This window comes from Alligator mississippiensis, chromosome 1, assembly GCF_030867095.1.
Source record: "Alligator mississippiensis isolate rAllMis1 chromosome 1, rAllMis1, whole genome shotgun sequence".
NCBI classification, from domain to species: domain Eukaryota; kingdom Metazoa; phylum Chordata; order Crocodylia; family Alligatoridae; genus Alligator; species Alligator mississippiensis.
In genome coordinates this window covers 344,828,512-344,840,729 of record NC_081824.1, presented here as the reverse complement: position 1 = coordinate 344,840,729, position 12,218 = coordinate 344,828,512, and the positions used below count along the sequence as shown (strand labels likewise).

The 12,218-nt window shown below is 42.7% G+C and overlaps 1 protein-coding gene and 1 long non-coding RNA gene across 3 annotated transcripts in view; one reads left to right on the top strand and one right to left on the bottom strand.

Moving 5' to 3' along the window:
* RFX8 (regulatory factor X8) overlaps nt 1–12,218 on the top strand; it is a 50,516-nt gene that overhangs the window by 30,844 nt on the left and 7,454 nt on the right. Inside the window, exons 11-13 of one of the 2 annotated variants that reach the window (XM_059721004.1) lie at nt 5,033–5,189; nt 7,095–7,189; nt 7,992–8,124. In XM_059721004.1, the coding sequence (XP_059576987.1) occupies nt 5,033–5,189; nt 7,095–7,189; nt 7,992–8,124 (385 nt within the window). The remainder of the gene's footprint in view (nt 1–5,032; nt 5,190–7,094; nt 7,190–7,991; nt 8,125–12,218) is intronic. The other variant, XM_059721005.1, reaches the window with a different exon arrangement.
* LOC132247765 (uncharacterized) lies at nt 2,770–6,634 on the bottom strand. The gene is made up of 2 exons (XR_009459167.1): nt 6,296–6,634; nt 2,770–3,843 (listed from the first exon to the last, which is right to left on the bottom strand). It is a non-coding gene; the product is annotated as an uncharacterized LOC132247765 (long non-coding RNA).

Genomic DNA, 12,218 nt, shown 5'->3' with positions numbered 1-12,218 from the left:
CAGGAGAGCCATGCCATGCCTGGGGGAGGGGAGGGAAGAGAGCTGGGCCAGGTGGCACTGCACCTGGTGGGGAGGGGGCCTAGCCGAGCCAAGAGAGCCACAGCCCACCTGGCTGGAGGATGTGAGGCAGTTGGGGCTAGGCCAGGTCAGAAGCACCATGCTGCACTGTGCCTTTGTGGGCAGCAGTGCTGGGAGGGCCTTGGGGACTATAGCCCCCCCAAATTCATCATAGCCCTTCTGCAGCCACCCCTCCCAGTGCTGCAGCCTGCCTGCAGAGACGCAGCATAGCACTCCTGGCCCAACCCAGCCCAGCCCTCTGCATCTACGTGGCTGCATGGGACACCTGGGCAGCAACTTCCTGCAGGTAAATGTAATAGGGGCCGGGTGGGGAGCTAGTCTGAGCCACAGGCAGGTCGCAGTGGTGGGGGGTGAGGGAGGACTGCCTCTGTGTGATCAAGAGTGGGGAAGGGAGGAAGTCCTGTGAGGGGAAAGTGTGTATCTGTCTGTCTGTGCATGTATGTGTGTCTGTTCATGGCATGGAGAGTGTGTTTTTTGTCTATGTCCATATGCAGTGAGTGAGTAAAGTGTGCATGCTTGTGTGTGTGCGCACACCTGTGTGTGTGCATGTGTATGTGTGTGTACATTCAGCCGGAGCAGGGAGAAGAGGCTGGCATGTGCCCCCCGCAGCTTGGCGGGGTCCACGTGGCTTCCCCCAGCAGCACTAGATGGGAAGGGGCCCCTTCCTCCCCCCTGCAGCCCAGCTCCCAACAGGAGAGCCAGAGCGGAGCCAGCCTCAGCTGCACTGCTGGGCCAGAGGAGACAGAGGCCTTGGGACCCCTGCACTCACCCCACCCCAAGTCGGGGCAGGAAACGAGACAAATTCGTGGCTTGTCTGGGGGGTGCAGGAAGGGGATGGCAGTTCCTGCCACTGCACACATCCCAGGAGGCATGGGGACATGTGCCCCTGGATCTGCATGAGGCAGGACGGGCTGCCACTGCAGGCTGGAGCCAGGGCAGCACCGGGCTCTTCCTGGTGTGGGGGCCTGGCCTGTGCTGGGATAGATGGCAGTGGTGCTGGGAGGGGGTGTGGGGAGGCTACAGTGAATTTTCAGGTGGCTGCACCCTCCCCCGAAGCCCCTTACCTGCACCACCACTGCAGTCCCAGCTCCAGCCTGCAGTGGCACCCCATCCTGCCCCATGCAGCAGATCCAGGGGCACGCGCCTCCCATGCCTCCCAGAGTGTAGCAGCAGGAGCTACGCTTCCCCAATAAGCCACTTGCAGATCAGTCCCACACCCCAACAGCTGTACAGCACCTGCTCCTCCCCTAGCCCCAGGCTGCTCCAGCCCCACTCCCTCCTTCACTGCTGCCTGCATGACCCACCTTACCACTGCTGCAGCCACCGGAAACCGATGGCCAGGCTGCCTTGTGGTCCTACCTCTGCCCCATGTTTAGGGGGGGCTAAGCCCTGTTAACCCCCTCCTTCTGCCACCTATGAGGGGGTCTCCAATTTGTGTTTGCCCAGGGCCCCAGTACACCTTAATCCGCATCTGGCCATGATCTATAGCCTGCATGATCTGGGCAGGGGTGTGCAAGCAGGGGATTGTGGCTGTGCCCCAGCTCCTTGCAGCGGTGACAGCCTGGTCTGGAGCAGGGGCAGAGCCACGATCCCCTGCTTGCACACCCCTGCCTGGAGCATACAGGCTACAGATTATGACTCTGCCCTGGCTCCAAAGCAAGCTGCACCCCATCGCAAGACCCCAACAACTCCAGAGCAGCTCCCTGCTCTGCTATGCCACATGCCTTGCCAGCAGGGCTGAGGCTGGTTTCTATGGCAACCCCAGCCTTGAGCTTTCGCAGCTGTGGCTGGGGTCTCTGTGGAGACCAGCCCCAGCCATGCAGGCAGGGGCTGATGGGAAATGGAGTCTGGCTACCAGCCACATCAGCCATTTTGCCCACCCCTGCTCTACATGGATCCTGGGGGTATGCCAGGTGTGGCTCCAAGCCTTAAGCCATTTCCACTGATTAGTGCCACCCTCCCTCATCTGACAGGACAGTCTAAGGAAATTTCTGCAAGTTAACCATCACTGAGCTTCCTTCTTTAGGGTTATCTGGGGTTTTGTATGCAGGGAAAGGATGTTCTGGGCCTGAAAAAATAGGAGATCTATGAGAGTGTGTGTCTCCTGCCCCTTCTTGTCCTACAGTGTTATTCTTCCTACATAAAATAACCAGAAACTTCAGCAAGAAGCTCTTCTTTTAACCCTCTAACACAAAATGCCTTCCTCCTACACATACAAGGTTTGTTCCTGAGGTGCTAAGCATGCTTACCTCCCAGTGACTGCAGTAGCTCTTGAGGGTGCTGATTACATCAGAAGAACAGGCCCATGCATATTCTTAAACATTGTATCTTGCATGCACCTAGAACATGACCTGCAAGAATCCCAAGTGCCTACAATTCTCAGTGATTCAAATTAATTTGTTTTAACTTGGGGCATCTTTCTTCACTGCACTTGAGCTCTGTTGTTAGGGAGCTGGCTGCAACTTTCTGATTGTCCACTGCCCACTACTAGTGCATATTAAAGCTATTAGGGAGTCAGGTTTAGTTTGTGCCACTGAGCTTCATACAGAGTAAAATTCTTCTGGTGCAGGAGATCTTTATTGGCAGTATCTGGCTTTAGATTCTTATGTTCACTTTGCACCATCTCTGCAGCACAAAGTGAACTTTGGAAACTGGAGATTCTGGGACACCATACTCTGTACTCACAAACCATACATTTCAGATCTGATTTTTATTTATAGCAGGGATACATCTACAGCTCACCTGACTAAATTATATTTACACCCACCATAAGACCTCCTTAAACTACCAGAGAATCAAGCCTCTCATATATTTAAAAATACATATTTTAACAAGTGATATATATAATAAGTGTTTGAAAAATAAATCCTTTGAAAACCCTGGTAACAAATTCACCCTATAGTCCAGGCATACCTTGAATTTTACCTGGAGATAAATTGGCAGCCTCTATCTGTCACTGTCTTCCAAGTGAGAAGCACCTGGTAATGACTGTGTCACTGCTGTTTGTGAATGGTATAAATATAACCCCCACTTGTAGCATGCTTGACAGCAATCTAGCCACCTGGTGAGGAAGCATGGATAATTATGGCCAGGTCAGCACTGGAAAGGAAGATGTTATCTACCCACCACATGTAGATAAAGCACACTTGGCATCTGTTTCTATCTAGACATCCAGAAGTAATTGGGGACATGATAAGGTGGGAATACCCTTTGAGTGGGAAGTGTGGGTATAACTTCTGCCAGTTTTCCTGGTTGTTTCCTCCACTCTGTAAGCATTATCTGTGGGTTGTCACCGTTAGCTTTCAGTCAGATCTGCACCAGGCGGATCTAAAGCAGTGTCCTTCAAACGGCATTAGGTTGTTGGAGAAAAAGACACAAATGAAGACAGTTGCAACTTAGGTAATAACCTAAGATATTGTAGTGTTCTTTTGGGGTTTTTTTGGTCTTTTTCTCCATTTACACTTTCCCTACTCCATCTTCTGCTTTCCTAAACTTTTAGCTTGTGTACCCTCTAGACGTTCGCACTGTGGTTGCAGTGACATTCTTTTATAATTGATCTCTCAAAATCCTAGGAGTTCATAACAAATTTAAAAGTGGGCTACTACCTAGAAAAGCTGGAGAACTACTGATCTAAAGTAATAAAAAAGTATGACGGGGCCATCAGCAATGTGAAGGTGCCACAACTCATATTTCCTCGTTGATGTTCATGGTCACATTCTCTTGCTTTTATCAGCAGCTATCAGAAATTTGGGGTCTTCTTATTTCCTGATGAAAGAAAAAAAGGAGGCCTGATTTGTAATTCAGATGCTTGCATTCTGGGATTTTTTGTTGCGGGGGTGGGGGCTGTGAGTCTGGAAACTCCAGATGGAACAGGGAGAAGAAAAACGTAGCCTATAATTCTGCCCATAAATAGTTGTTGCAATAAATTGGAATGAATGTGAAGTGGAATGTTATTGGTAGTGTAGTAGATTTGGTTGAATAACACTCTTCCTTCCACCCCCCAAAAAATCCAGAAACAAACCAACAGGTTTGGAATGATACATGAAAAGAAATGGGCCAGCTGCCATCCAGTTCTGCTTGTAGGGTTATATTAATTAGTGTTCATGAGTATCCAGATGATTGCTGGGCCTTTGCAAAAATGTTTGCAAATCCTGAAAGTTTACTGAATTTTGACACAAGTAGGTATTCACCTAGGAGTCCACCCTTGTGGAGTGTTCTTAGTTATGCATTTCACTATTCTACCCTTGAAAAAAGTTTTGGTCAGCAATCCAAAACAATGTCTTGTGGTGTAGGTGACCAGTCACAAAAAACAAATAGACAATTCATAAATAAACTACAGGTTGAAAATTGCAGAGCTATATGGTGAATACCTATCAATAGAAAAATGCAGTCACTGACATTAGAATCAAGTCACTGTGAATCTCAGAGAAATGGGGCACATTCTCAACTAATATTATTTTTTGTTAATAATTCAACCAGCTCAATATTTTCAGCTGTCAAAGGTTTGGGGTGTTAGGTTTTTTGTTTTTGCTTTTTTTTCTGAGCAGAAATTAAAAGCTGCTTTTAGATGTAATTAAGATGTACACATCTGGTATTGAGCCAAAAGGTATTGAGGAAGCATTAGTTTTTATATACCTTTTAATTCTTTGGATGTAAGTATCTTCTTTGACATAAGAGCAGCAGGCAAGGGTATTGATCTGCTTTTTTTTTTTTTGCTTGTCAACATTGCCTGCTTCACCGTGCTCAAGATTACAACATGAGAAGTACGTCTGTATTGCTGAATACACAATCTGTAGGTTCCTAACTAGATCGTTAATGGTCATTTAGGCACTGGCTATATTGGTTGAATAATATCATTAAACTCCATGTTCTAACTTATTAAATAAGGATACTTTTATGGCAGAGACTGAGGGCTTAAAATGGAAAACATGAACTCTTTTCTTATTATCTGTAGACAATGAGAATAGTCTTGAACAACAACAGCAGAGTCAGTGCTTTAAAATCAGACTTGAATGCTGTCCTCAATCAGGAAATAGTGGACATTCCCGGAAACACCTTGCAAAAAAAGTTTAAGCATGTGGATGGAATGGAAAGTGACTTGGAGCTCAAATGTAATGTTTTGTATCTCTTTTCCATTAATTGAAACTTGTAGTTGACATGCAATTAAAGCTTTACCATATCTTCTCTGTTTATTCATGATAGCTGCCCTAACAGGAAGCATAGTCTTGCTGTAACACTGTTGGAAAAGGTCCAATAAAATTGAGATTGAAACATGAAGCATTACTCACCCAGTATTAAAGTATAATAATGACAGGCTTTCAGTTCTAGTTCTGTTGTGCTGCTTTCTATGGCAGCAGCAACTTTTTATGCCATCAAAACAATGTGTTTTGAGCACAAGGTTGACATCTAGAAATATCTATTTTTTTACTGTTGTCTTTAGGAGAGACAAGTATGGAGGGTTGGGCGGGGGGCTTAGGACATTTTCCTGTGTTAGTAATTGAAGCACATAAAATTTGTTGCAAGTGGCCTGATTTAGATATTGCTTGGTGAATAGGACAGATTATTAACATTGCAGAATCAGTACCTTTCCACTACATTTTGGCATGGAAAACCTGGATTGATTTGTACAGCGAAAGGTACAGGGTTTATTATAAGAAGCAATGATGTAATGCATTTGCAATTTTAATGAATAATGATAGGACTAGAATGGCAAACATTCTTAAATTAACTATCTGCCATTGAAATTATTAGAGAGGCAGGCAACTTGATCTACTGAACTGAACATGAGACTGCCAGAACGAGTCTTGACTTTTATTCCTGGTTCTACCAGTGACATGCTGTGTGACAAAGGGTGCCTCAGAACCTCTACTGAGACTATATTTTTCCCATGGGAAAAATAATTTTCATTCCCAGAAATGTTATCCTAATTGGATAAGGGTTATATAATGGTTTGAAAATTTAAGGGCCAGAGTGTTGTCATTATAATGGCCCAGGGAATATGTAAGAAATGAAGTTTGCTTTTTAACATCTTTTATTGGACCAACTATATAGTTTGGAGAGATGTTAGACAAGTTTTTGAGCACAAAATGGCTAAATTCTCTCCCAGCTATATAGTTACCAAACAAGCCTTGCTACCTGGAAACTGCAAAGTATGTATTAATTTGAAGCTATCCATTAGTGATTGCCTAATTTTGTAGAAGTAGATTTATTGCGTTACCTGTCTTTTGTGATGGTGTCTTGATCTGGCCAGCACTGCGCTTTTAGCTTCTGGAAGAAAAAAAATCACTGGGACAAATTCTGCTCTCAGTTATACTATTGAAAATCCACAGTAAAATTGTCTTTTGTGTAGATCCAAGTGTAGTAATTTAATCTGGTATGTTAGTTTTTTAATTCATTTCACAATAACATATTTGCACTGACTTTGGACAATGGTGTCTACCTTTTTGATTGGTCAAAAAACTCTTTAGTCTCCTATTTTCATTTAAAATCAGCTTTCTCCACCTCAGCAGGTAAAAAAATAGTTTTGTGAATCACACAAAATCTCAAATGAAAAAAAAAAAAAAACCCACCCTGGTAATGCTTATAATTAAATCCAGGACCTCTGTTTTTAGGGAAATAGAATTTGCCATCCTAGTCATGGTGAGTAACCGAAACTTCAGTAATAGGAATGGATATAAACAAGAATAGAAAGGGACTGATTCTGTAAAGTGCTACACAGTTGTATCGGGTGGCACAGTCTGACCCAGAATGTGTTGATATATGCTATGAACAGTGACCTTAAGGCAGGGGTGGGTAAAAATGTAGCCTACGGGGGCCCTAAAAAATTTAGAAAATTAATATTTATTTGACCCTGCCTGCCTGTCATGTGGCCCTTGATGGCTTGCCAAAACTCAGTAAGCGGCCCTCCACCCGAAATAATTGCCCACCCCTTCCTTAAGGTATTTTTACATCGCTGCTAAACAGGAAAGGGTAAACCAAATGATGCAAGCAACGCATATTCCTTTTATATTTTATAGGCTTGAATAACTTGATTTCTTTGCTGGACACTTCTACAGATATTAGGGTTTTCTTGAACTCTGTATCTGCCAATCTTCGGACTTTTGTCATTCAGGTACATAATTAACATTATTATTTCAAAATAGAAATACTGATCATATCACTTACCATGTTTGCCTTTCATATTCCAGTAAAAACAATTGTCATATTACTTGTCAGTAGTCTGCAGCAGTGGTATAGCACACCAATAAGCAGGCAAGACTGTCACATTTACATAAATAGATTATGTAAAAGGAAGAAGATAATTGGCAGACAGAAATTCCATCTGTGCATGCATCCTATATATACACACAGGGAACTCAAGTATTTTGTCCGACTTCCCAGTGATATCCTACATATAAAATCTTCCTTCATAAGCTACATCATATAGAAAAAGGCAGATCAAACTGAAAAAGCAATGTCACAATTAAGGCAACTGTTGGGTCCTGAAATCTGAGCAGCTGGTAAGAAGATTATTAGTATTACTCTGCCCCTTCCTATGCAAATGGATGCAACTATCTTCATGCTATGCATATTTCTTTCCTTGCCTCCCCAGTTTTTCCATTTCTGCTCCATCAGTGGGTCAGAATTATCAGCAGCTCAGTGCTGCTGCTGCTTTCAGCTAGTTGGGCTAAACCTGGTAATTTCATTTTTTTGGGTTTATGTTGTTGCAGTTATTTACCTATTTTTCCACCCTGGAAGAAGCAAGACAAGCTGAACTTCCTTTTAGTTAATTATTTCCTGTTTGTTCCTATAATTTTTAAGGCACTACAAGTGTTATTATCAGAGGAACACAAACTGCTTATACCATTTATATTTATGTGTACAAATTACATTAAGTGTTCAGTACTTCTTTTTTTGATCTAACCATCAATCAGGTTAACTTCTATTTACAGCCAAGCAAGAGTAAAGAAGAGTTTAAACAACTAGCAGCTAAATTCCAGCTGGGATGGAACTTCCTCTTAACTGCAGTAAGCAAGGCTATGACACTCTCCCACATGGACAGTTTTGGTAAGTCAGACCTCTGTGCTTTAATGGATGTAGGCGTCCTGTTGGGTCACTGGCAGCCAGGTCTGGGGGTCACTCAGGTTTCATATGGCCAACCAGGATCTGGAGCAATGAGCAGAATCCAGGTACAGGCTAGGTCAAAAAGTTAGTCCAAGAACTGGGTCCAGGAACAAACCAAGTCAAGAAGCCAGAAGGCCAAGCAGAACACAGAATCTGGGGGCAAGCCAGGTTGAGTAGCTAGGAGATCAAGCAAAGAACAGGGTCTAGGGTTAAGCTGAATTAGGGCACCGAAAGATCAGGTAGAGCCTAGAGTCAAAAGGTAAACCAAGTCAGGTAGCCAGGAGATCAAGAACAGGCACAAGCCATAAGGAACAGCAAGACAGCTTGAATAAGAATTAAGCTGTTACCCAGACACTTCTTTTTCCAGGTCAGGGATTTATATGGGAGAGAGTGAAGGGTCAGCTGACCCTGGCTGGCCACTCCAGTTCCAGGGATGGGGCAGGTGGCTGACTTGGATGGAGGTTTCTGGCCAGCTTTGTTCAGTTTTGCTGGTCAGAGAAGTGGTAGACTGGAGTGAGTGACTGATCTTGGCAGGTGAAGGCTCTGGGTTTAAGGCTGTGGCTTGACAGTGGGTGTGTCTACATGAGATGCTTAACTGTGCAGTAACTTAGTTTACTGTGCAGTAAGCATGTGAACGATTACTGTGTGGTAAACCTTGTTAATCTTGAGGAAATTTGCTATATGCAAGTAGCAAATTTACTTTTGATTAGTAATGCACAGTAGTGATCATGTAGATGCCTGACCAGGAGCAAATCTGCTCCCAGTCAGCTATCCACCAGGGTGCAGGAGATTGTTCCCTACCTCTGGTAGCTGCCTGCTGCCAAGGTGGGGACTATGTGCATTAGTGTGTCATGGCAAAAACAGTGCTAATGCATAGTAGAATGTCTACTGAACATTAAGCATCACAAAAAAAAATGTTCACCTTTGCTGCTGTGCATTAGCATGGGCTGATGCATCTTTATATAGTACCTCATATTAGAGGTACTAAACTTAATGCATAGTAGCAAAGGTGCATTAATGAACATGTAGTCATGCCCAGGATCTTCCAAGCTCTTGTTGACACTGTCTCTTTAGCCTCAAGATGGCCCTATCTTTTCAGCTAGGGACAGAAATTACACACAAACCAATATAAATTATCAGAAACTGGTTCAAATCAGTAACACAACAGAAGTTAAGTGCACATAATCAGCTTTAAATGACCAAAAACAGTTTAAGATAAACCTGAACAGATGCAGTATTAGACTTAACTGATTTAGGTTAAATTGGTTTATTGAACTTGTGTCCCAGATCCCCTCCAGATTCAAGTTAACTCACAGTTCCCCAGCATGCTTTGCACCTCCCCTGCAAGCTCCCTCTTGTAGGGTGGGTGAGCTAGTCTCAGCCCAAGTTGTCTGTTCCAGCTGAGCAGGGAGGCATGCTCTAGCACCCCCTGGTTTCTGGCCATGGCCACTGCAGGCATGTGGTTGTATTTCCAGAATCAAAGGTTAATGCCTGTTCACTTGCTCATGAGTTCAATCTACACAGCTTAGACTAACCAGCAAAGATTGAATTGATTCAGCCTCAGGCTCTTTGATTGTCCTTACTTAGCTTTAGACACTTCATAGGTTTCTCTTGCCTGTCACTTGCTTGGGATCCTCAGCCTCACAGTCTGTTGGAGTACCTCCTGAAGCCTACCCAAGCATACCCTGAAGAGAGGGTGAGCCTTGGACTCCAAGATTCAGTCTTCATTTCTAATAAAAAATTATGTAATTTCAATATCCAGCCATTGGATTTTGATGTACCTGATGGACTCAAGATCCCTCTATTATGAAATTTATATTCTTGATGCTGCTACTTATATAGTGTGATCAAATCATCCCTTAACTTTCCCTTTGATAAATTAAACAGATTAAATTCCTTGAGCTGCTCATTGTGAGGTATATCTGTTAGTCCTATAACCATTCTTCTGGCTCTTCTCTAAACTATACACAGTTTTTTAACATCATTTTTGAAGTGTGGACCTCAGGGCCCAAATTCTATTTTGCCTAAAGGCATCCAGATGATCTTGATGCATGCAAATATAGCCATGTAATAGCCATTTTTTATGCTTATGTAAATTTTAGATCTGGTCCTTATAAGTATACTCAGAGGGAAACTACTCTAGCCATGTAGACACTATGGCAATCCTATTCTACTGAGTGCATGCATAACTGCATATTTTAACACGTTAGTCATGAGTGATTAGCCACTGTTTGGCACTGGAGGCAGTGGAGAAAAACAAAGACCTTCCTACCTTTTAGTCCAATAAATTAGTGGTTAGGGTATTTGTTCAAGGAGTGGAAGACCCGGATTCTAAAGCCCTCTCATCTAAATGTGTTTTGAAGCTACATCTCCTACTTCCTAGCAGAGTGGCCAAATGACTAGGTCATGGGATAGGCATTGCCAAAAGTATTCCCACCCTCTTTGTTGTAGCTGGCCCATTGGGCAGCCAAGAAGAAAAGATATGTGGCCAGGAGGATAATAGAGTTATTGCTCCCCAGAACAAAATCCCCCATCCTTTAACTATAGCCCTTAGCCTTTGTTCTTGTATACATGAAGTAAATCATCTCTCTTAGTAAACATCTAGTTTTGATTTTAAAATTTCCAGTCATAGTGAATCCAACATAGTCATTGATAAGTTATTCCAATGGTTAGTTACCCTCATTATTAAAATATATGCTTTATTTCTAATCCTTACATTTGACTATATAGAAAAACATTGTTTGCTTGTGCTCAGTTTACAAAGCAATCCATATCACTCTGTATCAGTGACCTTTCTTTTATGTTATTTACCACTCTCCCAATCTTCATGTTGTCTTCAGACTTCATTAGTAATGATTTTATGTTTTCTTCCAAGTCACTGTTAAAATTATTAAATATTGTAGGCCCAAAAACTGATCCCTGTAGAAGCTCACTGGAAATGTACCTATTCAGAATTGATACTTCCCATACACAGTTCCATTCTGAAAATCGTCAATGAGCTAACATTTAATATGCATCATACTGATTTTGTATCATTCTGGTTTCTTAGTCAAAATGCGAAGTACCAAGTCAAATGCCTTATGGAAGTCTAAATATATTGCATCAAGCCTGTTACTTTTATCAATACATTTTCTAATTTCCTTAAAAAAAGACCCAAAATACAAGTTAGACTGTCAATATCTTTTTCCCATAAATCATATTGTTTGGCATTGATTACATTACATGTTTAAATATTTTTATTGAGCCCTATAACACCTGTTGTTAATTTTGCTTGGGATCAATGTCAGGTTGACAGCCTTACAATTTTAAAACCACTGAGTACAAAGTATGCAGGCTTGCTGATGTAAAAATGTCTAATTGACAATGTGGCAGTTTAATACCCTTCCTAGTTACTATTGGAATGAATGTGTAATTCAAAAAAAATACGGAAATGTATATAGGAAACTTTCTAAATATCTTTTCTACATTATTATTGACAATCTACCATTTCTATCTAGCAACAACATTGTTAGCTTCATTTTGTTTGATATACTTTAAAAAGTGATTTTCATTATCCTTAACATTCCTGGCTCTGTGAACTCAGCCCAGTCATCAAGAACATTTTAGTAGCAAGCAGCATATGATCTCTAGCTTATGCCACTCAGGTTGAAGTTCCCCATAACAGTGCAGGGTTTTTTCCCATCCCTGTGCACAATATATAGGCATATTCACAATATATATACCCTATTCACAATTTTGCATTTTTTGCGGAAACTGCACAAAACAAGCAGTTTTCGCAAACCATGCAAAAATGGTAATCCCTGCAATTTTGGCACAGTAAAAAAACCTTACCAAACATGAAATTCTCCCTAGCGGGTGCCAGCAATCCTCAGGGCCACAATGGCCCAGCCTTGCAGCTTGCCTGCATGGAGGGGAGCAGCAAAGATAGCAGCTATCTCTCCCTGCCCCTCACTGCTGATTGGACAAAAGGGCTGCCTTTTGTGTGGCCCCACCCCTCTCTGCCAATCAGCTGCAAGGGCTAGAGCCACATGATGGGC